This window comes from Notolabrus celidotus, chromosome 17, assembly GCF_009762535.1.
Source record: "Notolabrus celidotus isolate fNotCel1 chromosome 17, fNotCel1.pri, whole genome shotgun sequence".
NCBI lineage: Eukaryota > Metazoa > Chordata > Actinopteri > Labriformes > Labridae > Notolabrus > Notolabrus celidotus.
In genome coordinates, this window is record NC_048288.1 from 4,708,375 (window position 1) to 4,722,609 (window position 14,235).

Here is a 14,235-nt window from a genome sequence, read left to right on the forward strand (position 1 = left end):
AAAAGAGAACGCCTGTGGCTTGTTACTCTGTGAAAAGGAAGTGTAGGAAATCTGATCGCTCCCTGTTTTTGTATTTTGAAAGAATTGTGCTGTTAAAAATGCAACATAAAAGGGAGTTGAATTACTTACTTCAAAATTCTCATAGCTGTCCAGTCAAATAATTATTCATGTTACAAATAAACTGGCTGTGTGTAAACATAGTGTTTCATGCTGGCAGCCTGGGTTAATGTAGCCGTTTTATGCTAGCAGCCTACATTTTCTTTCTTTTTTGCAGCCTTTTTAAGCCTAGTATTTTAATGCTAGCAGCCTGTGAACACGCTCTGTTTATGCTAGCAGCCTATATAAATGTAGGATTTTAATGCTAGCAGCCTATGTTTTGTTTTGCTAGCAGCCTGTGTAAATGTAAGGTTTTATGCTAGCAGCCTGTGAGGTAAGCCCTGCTTTTAATGTTGCTGTAGCGTAGCGTGTCCATAGCTGGCTAGCCCAGTGTTTGGCTAACTGCTGAATATGATGATATATGGCTTGGTTATGATTTTTTATAACAAACACTGGTCTTAATACACACAGAGAGTAAAGTAAATCTGTCAGTGTCATTCACGAGTGCTGCAGGACTAAGTAGGGGGCTCAGTTTGTAGTTAGCGTGTGTGTTTGTGTGTCCACAGAGCTTTGAGGTTAAGATCTGGGGCCGTGCTCGCCCCTGGGTCATTAGGAGTTGAGAATGTTCATGGTCAATGTGGCATGGTCCGGGACCACACACACATGTATACAGACATACTGCGTGTCTCATAGGCCGTGGCACCTGTTTCTCAGATGGCTGTGTGAATAAATCCTCAAATGTCCTTAGCCAACACCACAACTCCACCCACTGTCTGTCTGTCTGTCTGTCCAGCTTTCCGTCATAATTCAAGCGGAAATAAATGTCCGGGGTCCACTGCAAATTTCCATATCTCTGTTTTTCTTTTCATTATTTTTTCCCTTCCCTTTTCTTTCCTCACGCTCTCCTTTGAACTCTGAATCTTAAGCTCATAAAATGCTCAACTTTTTATGATTGCAATGGAGGGAGGACGGGAGGAAGGAGAGAGGGCCTCTAGATGGAGCGATTTTGTTGGGACATATTTGCAGAGAATTAAAAAGATAGAAAGTGTCCTTTTCTCTGTCTTTTGACTCGGTCTCACACACTCTCACTCCCTCTGTCTTACCCACTCCCTTTGTTTTGTCTCTGACTCTCCCCTCTTCTCTCTCTCTCTCTCTCTAACTCTCTTTCTATCTCTCCCCTGGGGAGCCGCAGATAGGCCATCTCATTACCCATGATCCTCCTGGCAACACCATGGCCGGGAAATGAGGGGTGGGGGGAATTAAATGAGGGGAATGATGGGAGGAGGGAGAGATAGAGGGAAAAGAAGAAGAGGAATGGGTACAGGATTTGTAGATGCATCAAAAGAAGAGTCACCCCTTTTCTCATTTTCATCATCTCTTTTATATATTTTTGTATTTTGATTTTTTCATTTCTGGCCTTTTACCATCAATCAAATCAGTTTCTTCTCTCTCTCTCTGTCCCCCCCTCACCCCCCCTTCAGATTTTATTCGCCTCCATCTCCCTCAGATGGAGATGGCTGTGCTTATGCATCTGTGATATTAAGTCTACCGCTGTGCCTCGGCTATTAGCAAGGGTCAACCCGGCCCACTCTCATTTGAAAATCAAATGGCCCTATATATATGCAGCCCAAATTATTGGACTGTCATTTGGACTTGTGTGATGGGGAAATGGACAGGAGATTGACTCCCATAGATTTGCATAAAAAGCCATTGTGCTGGTCCCCGGAATAGAAAAGAGACTGGATCTATTTCAAATGCAGTGCACCATTTATGACACGCACTCACACAGAAATGCATTGAGAAGCGAGGCATTTCATGCGTCCATAGATGCACGCGCACACACACACACACACACACACACACACACACACACACACAGAGAGACTGTAGTTTTGGTTATCGAGTTGCTATCTTCCACTTGAGCCCGTGTCCTCTTGTTCCAGACACAGACTCTTGATCACTGCGTCCTTGTCTCACACTCAAAGACAGACTTAAAGAGTTGCTATTCTGTTCAAAAAGGAATGTTCTCAGACACTTCACAGTGGATGCTACTTGACTGCGAGATATAGATTTTCATGTTCTGTCATGGAGACGGATGATGCAGCCCGCCGTCGAGGGTTCAGAGCTGTAAACTTGAACAGACAAATGAATTCACTTCAGTGTTTTTGCCAGAAAGGTTGTCCGTCTGTCTCTCTTTCTCTTTATTTTCACTTTCTACAAGTTGTTCTTTTCCCCTCTCTCTCTCTCTCTCTCTCTCTCTCTCTCTCTCTCTCTCTCTCTCTCTCTCTCTCTCTCTGTCTCTTTCTGTCTGTTGGTGGATTATTCAAATCCTCTCCTCTTTCACCTGCGTGGCGATTACAATGGAAATCTTTCAAAGGTCTGGGTGGCAGTGAAGTGGGGGATAGGGGAGGGTGGTGGCTAATTAAAGCATAAAAGCAGGTGTGTGCATGTGTGTGTGTGTTTGTATGCGGTTGCTTTGTGTGTTTGATAGAAAGGTTTGAATGGACAGACTTCCCTAACCCCCCCCCCTCCTTTCTTCTTCCTAATAATCCTCATAGATATTAATAAGAGTTTCACCCATTCACCCTGCAATGCCTTAACCAGATGGTCAGCAAAGCATTAGGGTGTGTGTGAAATTGTGTGTGTGTGTGCAGTGTCCAGCTTTGGTCCGGCTCCTGATTGACACTCGTATGTAAGGTTTAATTACCCTAGCTGTCTCCCCCCTGCAGCCCTCCAACTTCCAAACTCTGGGATGAATTAGTCTTATAGATTTAAAAGGCAGATGCTTCGTGTCCTTTCTCTCACGTGGTATGAGGTCCTGTGTGTAAGAACAAAACAGGCCGGGTTAGTTTTTTAATATTCAAATCCAGGTGAGGTCCTGTTCATATAAACTCCCCCTCCTCTCTCTACACTCTGGGTCATTTTGGCCAGACCAGGCCGAGCCATGCTAGGCCGAGGCCAAGCCGTTTGTCCATGTGCAGGGGACTGTGAAGCAGATCGGGGCTGACAGGTATGGGAACGATAGCAGAAAGGGGGGTCATGGAGAGTGTCGGGAGGGGTCAGTCAGTATCTTCCAGACCACCAGAAAGAAGGGAACATCGCAGGGATGCAGGAACAAAGGACCTAGCAGGAGTTTGTCTTCCCTCCCACCCTCGCTATATCCCTAAAACCCACCCAAATACACCCTCCTCCTCCTCTTCCTCCTCCTCTTTCTATCCTTACACCCCCTACCTTCTCTTTTTTCATCCTTAACCCACCCCCCTTATCCTTTGTTTTCTTTGGGTCTTGATCATCTTGGACAAAGTTAGGTGAGTTAAAAGAAGTTGTTATCAAAGCAGGCTCACCTTGATTGGATCAGAGCTCCTCAAACGGATCACATGGCGAGCAATCAGATTAATATTTTTGTGTAAGTTTGTTAGCGTGACTTTTGAAATCAGCTGACATTAAAATGTTGTATGGAAGCAGTCTTAGTCCTTTAATACAGTGTACATCAAACGAAGGTGTTCTCACCCTGAAGCTTTGGGATGGTATTTAGACAGCACCTTCCCACTTTTCCCCCTCTCATGAAGCTATCAGGATATTGATATGGACAAAGTTGAACTGAAATACTCCTCAACGCCCTTCCAAATCAATAATCAATCGATCGGAGGTAATTGTGCCTCCCTTGGAACAGTCCCAAGTCTCTCTCTCTCCCGCTCCTTCTCACACTCTCTCTGTCATTATCAGCATGTGGCCCAGTATTTGGCATTTCAGCATTCCAGCTGTAATTGATTTTAACCATTAGGTGCTCAGTGAATAGATAAGTAGTGGGAGATATTCGATTATACGGTGAAAAAAGAGAGAGAGAGATGGGGATGAAAGAGGGAGGGAGAAAGGATTGAGGGATGTTGTCAGAGAGCCTGGAGAAAAGAGGAACTGACCTGTCCTGCTGTCTATCCGTCTCTACAACTGGTTTTCCATCCTTGCAGCAGCACAATACCGCTGACCTCCTGTGAGTTCAAGCAGCTTAGTTTCTGCGAGGTAATCCCTAATGCTTTGAAATAGACCTGATAGAAAGCCCACTTGCTTGTTCGGGATTAATGTGGAATTGGTGGGGGTAGGTGGGGGGCTATGGGGTCCTTAGTTTCAGCACATTTAGTCAAATTAACCCATTGGAATTATCATATTCGAGTGTAATTGCAGACTTAGTCGCACATGAACGAGGAGCCGACTGTCTTTAAAAGCATGTTGCGACTTACGGGCAGACAGATGGGACACTCACATTTAACATAGTTGTATAATATCTGCCGCCATGCATTAATACGCCCCCCCCTTCCTCTATTGTTTATGTTTAGATTCACTACACCGGTGGTCAGAGTGCTATTACTCCTCTCAGTGGTCGTCCATCCCCTGCAGAGGCCATTTTGAATCAGAGTGCATCTAAGCCCAGGGTGGTATTGCTCTCAGACTGTTTTCTGAAGATATAGGTTGTGTTTTTTTTCACTCCGTCCTCTTTTCCTCGTTTGGCAGGAGTGTAGGTTAGGACTAGGGGTAGAGGCGGATGGAGAGGGGGGGGGGGGCGTTGGTGGTGGGGGAACAAAGGCAAACATTTGAGTAATCTTCAAAGAGCCCATTGGTATGTTGAGTGGACCCTGGTATGCGGACTGCGGCTGAGGCTTTTTCAGGGGAAAACAATATCCTTCCTTTAGACGGTCCAGGCCTGGGCAAACACTACCAGCCAGGCGACTCTGCCCAGTGTTGCCACTGCTATCAGCTTACCCCCCCCCCTCCTCCTCCTCCTCCTCCTCCTCCTCCTTTGGCTAATACAGAAAATGGTAGGGTCCTTCTATGTTGCCGGAACACCGCAGAGCTCATCATTATGGGTTTATGGGAGTAGACAGAACATCCCAGGTTGTTGAATGTTTGTCCAACTTAGCTCACGTGACAGAAATGATCTGCTCCTGCTCGCCGTCACTGTCCAAATCTTTGAGTGTTGATGCGGAGGGGTGAAGCAGAAGAAAAGAGAGCGGCGCTGACAAAAATCGTCCATCCATTGTGAAGAAAGTAGGGGGGATCAAGTGTGCCATCTTGTAGGTCAACTGCAAGGCATTTGATTTCCTGTTGCAATATGCAAACTGGTGCTGCTGAAGAGGTGCTTTCATTGTGCTCTCTCTGGCAGAGGTACCACTTCAACTCGCGCACACACTTCTGCACAGCTTGCGCGCACAACAAACCACATTGTTACACTCTCTTCTTGGAATAAGTCCTGAACTTTGCCTTTTGTTCCAGTGTGTGTGTGTGTGTGTGTGTTGAAATATCACATTTTACAGTTAGGAAGTGGATTATGTAAAAGTACATTATGCTGTGCTAAAAGTTAAGGTGGTATAGATTAAGTGAGTCATGCGTGCGTTGATATAGCTGTGAATAAATAGCATGATGAAACACTTGTTTCATAAACACAGCTCGTGGAGGGAAGAGGCAGACAGTCTGCCATTTTGTGACAGTTTCAAAATGAACTCCCTTTGTCCGGTAATCAGTAGCCATTTTCTCACGAGGATCCACCCCAGGGATAATTTCTCCCATTTCTCTGTCATTAGGAGCGCCTGGCATTAGGCTTGTGTTTTGTTCCCTGTACCTTTTGTTTTGTGCTAAGTGAAACCATGCGACAGGGTAGGGGCTAAATGGAAAACAATACTCCCCTTCACAGGCTCAGGAATGTGTAATTAGTGATTTGAACCCGGCTACGCTCGTCTAGATTCTCCCCTATCATTCTCTCTCCCTCTTTCTGTCTCTGGTTCTTTTGTTCTGTCTGTCATAGATTCTCACTCTCCTCGCCTCTCAATCCATCGCTTCGTATCTCTCACTGTATCTTTCTCTCATCCCTTTTGTCTAACTCTCTCTAATAGACATTTTTCAGCCAGTCTCCAGAACCAAAAAGGGCAAAAAAACAAACTTGGCAAAAATCTTTCAGCTCCCCTCGGCACCAAAATTATTTTCCCTTCTCTTCCCTTTCAGTTTTAGTTAAATATAACAACATCAGTGTAGTACAAACCTCTTTGATGGAACCGGCCAATAAGCTGAAGGGCCAGAATTTCAACCTCTTTATTTTTGTTTTCTCCCCGTCTTTCATAGAAACTGTCAATTAGGCCGGGCCTTGATTTCCCAAAAGCATCTTAGCATGCTGGAAAAACTGAAAAATGATGAACCCAACCCAAAACCATGTTAGCATTTGCGCACTCTCCCTCCCCTCTAAGAAAGGAAGATAATCCCACAAGCATGTTCAGTGATCTTGATTTCAGTGTTTTATGATCTCAGTCCCATTGTGAGTCCATGGAAAAGATAATCTTAGCAGCAATATGGTTTAGGGAATTGGGAGGTCTGGTCAGTCTCACCTGGCGGCGATGGAGACAAGCGGGGGCTTTTAGACCCTAATGGGCTAAGGTCAGGATGGCTAATAGGGAGTAAGTGGCTGAGCCATGCTGTCTAAATCTAATGCTAATGTAAATACTGATCCATTTTCATGGGGGATGGAGGTGAGCTGGCTTTTAAGACACCTGACACACAGGCTCCGATAAGACAGGAGGATTTGTGTCTGTCTTAGAATCTGTGAAGTACTGAAGAAGACTAAAAAGATATTTCTTTGAGCAATAAAGACAAGAAGAAGAAGCAGAAGAAAAAGAAGAAGAAGGCTTTATTTCCATGTTTCTTTGCCCTAGTGTGCACAACATGTGTGTGAGTGTGTGTGTCTGTGCCAGGGTGAAAGAAAGAGAGAAAGATTGAGAGTCAGATGGGATTTTTCTAAGAGAGAGGGGCGAGGGGTCAGGAAGCTGTGAACTTCTGATTGACCTCTGCCCCATACGTCAGACACGCTTACGTCACTGCTACAAGTGTGTGTGTGTGTGTGTGTGTGTGTGTGTGTGTGTGTGTGTGTGTGTGTGTGTGTGTGTGTGTGATGAACTGTTTGTGTGTGGGAGTCGGACAAATGGAAGGCGAGACCATTAACTGGACTTAAGGGTTACATTATTTCCCAAGCTCGTCCAAAGCCCTATCACTTCTGCCTAGTGATAGTGTGTTTTTTTTCTGCTGACAAACAGCAAAGAGGGGAAAAAAAGTAAATTGAGTGAAAAATTGAGAGAAAAACAAGTTGAAACCACAGAGTGAAGGAGGGAGGGACAGGGCAGTGGTGAAGAAGAATGGCAGAGAGCGAGTGCATGAGCCTCATTGTGATAATTCATTTATTTGCCTTGCCTGCCATTATGCAATACATGCTTATTATTTTTGGGTGACCTATGCTAAGCTAGCTTACAGGCCCTGTGCCTCACATCCAGGCCCGAGAGCTGCGATCACATGTTGCTGCCAACACGTAAAACCCAGAGAGAGAGAGAAAGGAGAGGAAATATGGTATCATGGTAGCAGAGAAATGGAGGACAACCATCAGGGAGGAAAAAAAGGTCGGGCGGGTTGGGGGAGATTTTTTTTCGCTGGGATTGTTTTTGTCTCGAGCGTCTCAGATCACAAACGGTGGCCTTGAAGGAGAGAAAGAGAGAGAAGCATGAGATGTGTGAGCGTATGCAGTGTGCACTCAGCAGTTTCCGTACGTGCCTTGTATTTGCATATTTGTTTTTATGCGTGTGCAGCACCGAAACTGTCTCTCTATACATTATCTCCGCTGCTCTCTTTATCTGTGACTGTTGGGTGACACATACCTGAGCCCTCAGCAGCTCCTTTTCTTTCTTGAGCAGTGCAGTCTGCCAGTGAATCCATCGGCAGTGATCTTGCGTTACATCTATGTCTTGGGGGCTGAGCGGCGGTTAGCAGTAACATGTGTTAGGGAGGTGGTAGCACTGATGGAATCCTACACTTGGCAGCATTCCAGGCAGCGCTGGTATGTGTTTAAAATACTTTCAAGGAACAAAACACGCTTTTGTTATTTGCTGGGCCAAGTGGGGCTGTTTTTGTCTCCGATGGCCCCCGGGGGCCCAGGGGATAGCACCGGAAGCTGGTGATGTTCCAAAAAGAAGGTATACCCGACAACAAGCTCCCTGCCTCCCCTTTAAAAACACACTGATGAAAGGAAATAGAGAGGTTTTTAAATTGTGTGGGATGCACATTTGCATGCAAGCACACACTCTCAGCGGACAGGAAGAGGAAAACAGAATGTATGTAATGATTCTTTGCGTATAAAACGTGTACACACACGTTCTGACACACACAAACTGGTTATTAAGACACAGCTGCAGTAGCGGAGGGTTCTTATTTTCAGAATGTGTTCATTAGCTGTCTGGCTCTACACTTAATGACAGGAAATGTCATGTTTGTTCTGAATACTCTAATTTTTCATTTGGTTTATGGAGGAAAACACAACTCTGCTGCTTTGGGCTGCTTTCAAAATGTTACACGCACACAATCAGAGGCGGTGACACCAAATAAAGGCACGTTTGAATCATAAGCAGGTAAAAAATATATATACTTCTGCACGGTTAATCAAAAAATGTGGAGTGAAAAAATTACTGAAACGTTACAACTAAACCTACACACACACACACACACACACACACACACACACACATCCACACACACGCTCACATACAGTCAGAAGAAAAGAACATGAAAACCTGAAATTATACCCACACCTTCCTGCACACACACACACACACACACACACACACACACACACACACACACACCTCCACTCTCACTTTGACGTACGTATACATGCAGAGAAAGATAAAAGAATTTGTGAGACGATGTCTTTTGCTTTGGCTTATTAAGAATTCAGTTAATGAGGCAGCTTTGTCACCACAGATGGAACAAATGAATATGAGATAGCAGCACCGCTCTCCTTCCCCACAAACGCACGCAGGGAGCGAGCAGAGGGGAGGTGTGTGCGCTTCTGTTTGTGTGTTTGTGAGGAAAGGTGTTTTGTAAACATCTCATTCTGCATAATGAATGCGGTCCTCTGTCATCCACACACACACACACACACACACACACACACACACACTCAGAGAGGCACACAACACCAGCAAACCGCTAACACAAGGGAGCTTCCCTTACCTGTCAAATTGACTCTCCTCCCCTCTCCTCATGCAAGTCCCAGGGTGTGTGTTCGAGTGTGTGTGTGTCATCGACAGGGCTCAAAATGTTGTGTTTTTGACAGGTAAACAGGAAGTCCCGGGTGTCATCATTTGCATTCTGTGTGTAAGGGGTGTGTGTACGTGCACCTCCTCCACCATCCTGAGATGTCTGTGCCATCTTTAGGTCCACCCAGGGAGGGCTGTTTAGCTGATTTTGATTGGCCCACAGGGAGAGTTAGCGTATTTGGTTGTTTGCCAAACACTAATCCCTGACAATTAACCACCAGGCACTCTGGAGAGGTGCCATATTGACAAGGATGGGCCTTTTTGCCAGTCTGCACACTCACCAAAAATACACACACATGGATGATTACACAACAGAAAATGCATGTACAGCACTTGTTCACACACACCAAAAATCAGCTGCAGCGTAAATTACATACACATTTCTAGCAGACACACACAAGTGCGAAACCCAGAAGCAGGAACAGTGTGTTTGTGTGTTTGAATATGCATTACACAGCCCACGCCTGGCAGGAGTCAAAGCGCTCCTTTAAAAGTTCATAAATCATGGATGTTCTGGCCTGTGATCACCAGACCGCCTGCATTTCAGGCCTGCAGAGTGCCAGAGAGCGACAGACAGCCCTCTAGTTTAGGTCTTAAACAAACCCTCTGGAATGTGCTGATGGGGAGAGAATTAATATTAGGACTAAACCTATCTGGCAGCCCGGCTCAACCCCAAGTATATGATGCAGATACTCCCAGCCCAGGCCGCTTCATCTAAAAACAAATAGAATGTAGGTTAGTGCAGAGAGGGATGCAGAGCGTTCTGGCCTCTACTGATTCATACAGACATTTTTAAACATATGTTTAAAGTTCGTACCGTCAGGAAACTATCAAAGAGAACGTCTTTTCTCTTGATACGCAGGCACCGTGAGGAGTTTTTAACTGGTTCTGAAATGATCTCACTCTGATACTGCTGCCTCTTACTGACCTACATAGTAAAATGAGGTTAGCAACCAGATTCGTTGTTTCTTTAATTAGAATTTTAGTAATCGGGTCAAAAGGTGAGTCCATATTCAGCACTCACCTGGAAGTAGCTTTTTGAACCTCTGCTGGTAAAATATGAGAAAGAGGTCAGAAGCAGGAAGAGGTTTTCCCTCTTTAGATAATTTACCTCATCACTGCATCCTGCTAAAAATGCATTAGTTTCCACATAAATGCATGCTTTAGTAAGAGTCACACTCTTTGGCTGATGGAAAGTCTTCATCCTGGAAGAACACGACTGATTTCGTCCAAGGGGGTCACTCTAAATCCGGCCTCACTGTGCATTTACACTCATCTTGTAAGAAAATGAACACGCTGGTGTTCTGAATAAAGGCCACCAAATTTCTGCCGAGCTTTTCCTCTTTGGCATTTTTGAATGAAACACTAAAGAATGTCATTGGAGGAAAGAAATGCCCCATCTTCTGCAGAATGGTCATTATTTCAACGTGAAATGTGCAGCAGAGCCGTCGCATAACTGAGACAGGATAAAAGATCTACTGCAGCAGTGTGAAGTTTCCTTTTTGACACTGAAGTGGTATTGATTGGTGACAGACTGAATGAGATGTAAGAGCTTTAATGTATGTTCGGATCATTTGGACTGTAGTTTTTGAGGACCTTTATGAATGGTGCATCTCTCCATGAGTCGTGGCGCTAGCAGACCAAGAAAGGTTGATTAGATTTATCATCCCTCATTAATTTATTCCACTTCTACTTGAAAATCTGGACATTGAAGTTTTTTTTTGGTGAAAGGACATTACACTTCTTGTGATAAAACATCTGTATCCTTATGTGATTGTATGTGTTGGACTCCAGGAGCACATGTGTGTGTGTGGTTTCCAGGGTAAAGCTCAGCAGCCCATTTCTCCTGCAAGGGAGGGTGGGGAAGAAAGAAAAGAAGCAAAGAAGGAAAGAGAGAGGGAGCAAGGGAGGCCTCTTTTCACAGAGAAACAAAGATAGCTGTAATTAATGGCCCTGAGCTCTGGACTAGGGGAGCTTTCTTCTGACAACTCCGACTTAATTAAAACTTAAGACTTCTGAAAGGGCCTCTGACTGCGAGGGGACGTCCCACCGTCTCGTGAGAAAAAGCTCGTAAGATTTCCTACAAAAGAAAGAAAGAGGGAGAGACAGAGAGAAAAGATGTGTTAGCCGCTGTAGCTATGTTGCTAATCCCTGTTTGTCAAAGGAGGAAGAGGGAAAGCGGGAGGGGGGGGGGGGCGGGACTCACACACCTGCAGCTAACTGTGCCCCCCACCCCCACACCACCCCACACACACACACTCTCCCCACACACACACACACACACTTTCTGCCTTCCTCTTGCTCCATATAACATGATGCAACAACGCTCGGGAGAAAATATCACCTTGCTAACTTTTCAAGAATGAAACATGTTCCTATAGGAGCTGAGAGAGACACACACACACACACACACACACACACACACACACACACACACACACCATTATGAGTATTAATTCATGCATAGAAGCCTGCACCTGTTTCTCACATGGCTGTATGAATAAATCTTAACAAAGCATAAACCAACCTTCGTGAGCCACCTCTGTGTCTCTGTCTCTTTGCCTGGCTCCCTTTTTCCCTCTCAGTCTCCCTCCCCTCCCTCCACAGAGGATCAGATAATAAAAGCTTGGCCTGCTCTTTTGTTTTTGTGCATTGTTCATTAGCCCGGGAGCAACAACAGAGGCACACTTGATATGCTTGGCTTGACTGGGTGTATGGGAGTAGGGCAAGGTGGGATGGGGGCTGTGTGTGCGCGCGTGTGTATGTGCGCGTGCGTGTATTTGTGTATGTGTGTGTGTGTGTGCTTGTGAGCGTGCACACATCGAGGTAGGGGGTAGCTTTGCATGGCTGCAATGCCATTAAAGAGGCAACTGGAAATTAAGGGCTTGCAACTGACAGCACACGTTGAATGAGAAACCCCTGCAGCTGCTAACAATGAGGAGAGCTGGACAATGTGCATGTTAAAGACAAAAATAGTGCTCTGAACTCAACCCCTTGTGTGACTTTTGTGAGTTTTTAAGCTTTATGTCACCTAAAATATGTCCAATTAATTTGGAAAAAGTGGTCTATGAATGTAAAGACAACACCTGAGCTCGACCCAGTGTGTACGGTACAGCTGCTCCTGCAAACACAGTAACATTTGTTCTCCCTGTTTTTAATTATTAAGCAGCCTTTTGAAGTTAAAGACAAAATGCTGCCAAACATGATGGTCGTAACCCAGTGACTCTCAACAGGTTTTGCAAGAAATCACAAGACTCATAACTTTCAGAAAAGTGTCAAATATCTTACAAATGTCCTAATTTTCACAAAAACCAAGTTGTAAAAATACTTAAAGCAGTAAATGTAGGGCTAAAACCCACGTCCTGAATCGTCCATGTGCCCTAAAAATGTTCTGCCATCTAAAGTCTTCCCTCTCTCTCCTCTCTCACAGCACTTGCAGAAGCAGGACAGCGCGCACAGCCCAGAGTCCTGCGTCTACTACTGCACCCTGTGTGACTACTCCACCAGGGCCCGCCTCAACCTGGTGCAGCACGCCCGCTCGGCCCGCCACCAGCAAAACGAAGGACTGAGGAAACTCCAGCTGCACCAGCAAGGCCTGGGAGGGGACGAGGACGGACTGAGCTTCCACGAGCTGTTCCAGGTCAAGGAGAGCCTGTCCAGCCAAGGTCTGTGACTCTTTAACCTGATTTGTCTGCTAGCTAACATCGATGTGACCTCATTTTTTTAAGTTTTACGACCCTATTTTTGGGTTGTGTTCATATTTTTTATTTTTCTAAAAAGCTGGTTTTAGTTTGAATGGTCAGTTTTCTGTCTTTGAAGTCAGATACATCTTTCTCTACTCCCTAAGCTCCTCCCATCCCTTTTCCTCTCATTTCTGCACCACTCCCTCCTCAGTCTGTCAAACCTCTCCTCCTCCCTCCGTCCCTCCTTCCTTCGGCCTTCATATCCAGATCACGTCTCTCGATACAGACCCGTCCATTCCTCCTAATCTCTCCAAAATGAGCATACTGTTCCTATTAGGCTGCCGTGCTTATATCTGCTACACTCACACACACACACCCAAACACAAACACACACTGTCCCGTGCACAGGGACATCCCAGCCAGGCAAGCAGTGAGTTTATGAAATTTCACCTTGGGAGTATCTTGTAGTGAAAAGGCTTGTGCACACATACGATAGCCATACACACACACATTACTCACACACACACACACGCTTACACACACGCACACGTATGCTACGGCTACACAGTCTCTCCCTGGAGTGAGCTTTCATTTCCTTTCTCATGACCAAAGCAATTTGGCTTTCATTTAAGACTCTCCGTCCTGCCAGCAGCTAATAAGTGTAACAGAACTGTAAAACATTCAGAGAGACAAAAAAAAAAAAGATTAATCGTTTTTCTTTGAGTGGGGGTTGGATGGTTGGTGAGGGGTTGCAGGGTGTAAGGGGAGGGGGCTGCGCTGTAATTTAAACCAGAAGACCAAGAGTCAGGGTCCATTATTTAGTCATCCCTATGTTAATGCTGCCGGGAGAAAATGAGCGCTTAACTTGTTTTTGCTTTGCTTGACCTGAAGGAGCGGGTGGGATAGGGTGGGGTGGATGAGGAGGGGGGGGCTGTAACACATTTTGAATAGCATTCCAGCATAGCATTAGCCCATACATCCATCTGTGTGTGTTAGCGTGCATGTGTGTGTATGTGTGTGTGTGTTTCAGCATGAATCTGTGCTCCCCAAAGTGTCCTGTTTATACTGTACATGTACTCCCAAAACAGATGGGGGCCCAGCGCTTAGAAACACATGTGAATCCCAGCACACACACACACACACACTTACACACTAACTCTCTCACACACACATGAGCAGGAGAAGAGCTCCCAATCCTGAAATGGAGACCGTTGCCGGTGTGCGTTTGGTTTTAATTACACATGGATCAAAGTTTCGGTGAGATTTGGGGGTGCAGCAGAAAAAGCATGCTTACATAAATCATTACCGTACAGTTTAACATGACCCTCCCTCCT

The 14,235-nt window shown here is 45.4% G+C and overlaps 1 protein-coding gene across 1 annotated transcript in view; it reads left to right on the forward strand.

Moving 5' to 3' along the window:
• Window positions 1-14,235, forward strand: part of zfhx4 (zinc finger homeobox 4) — a 79,607-nt gene that overhangs the window by 28,909 nt on the left and 36,463 nt on the right. The window contains exon 6 of the mRNA XM_034707061.1: window positions 12,649-12,883. Within this exon, the coding sequence (XP_034562952.1) occupies window positions 12,649-12,883 (235 nt within the window). The remainder of the gene's footprint in view (window positions 1-12,648; window positions 12,884-14,235) is intronic.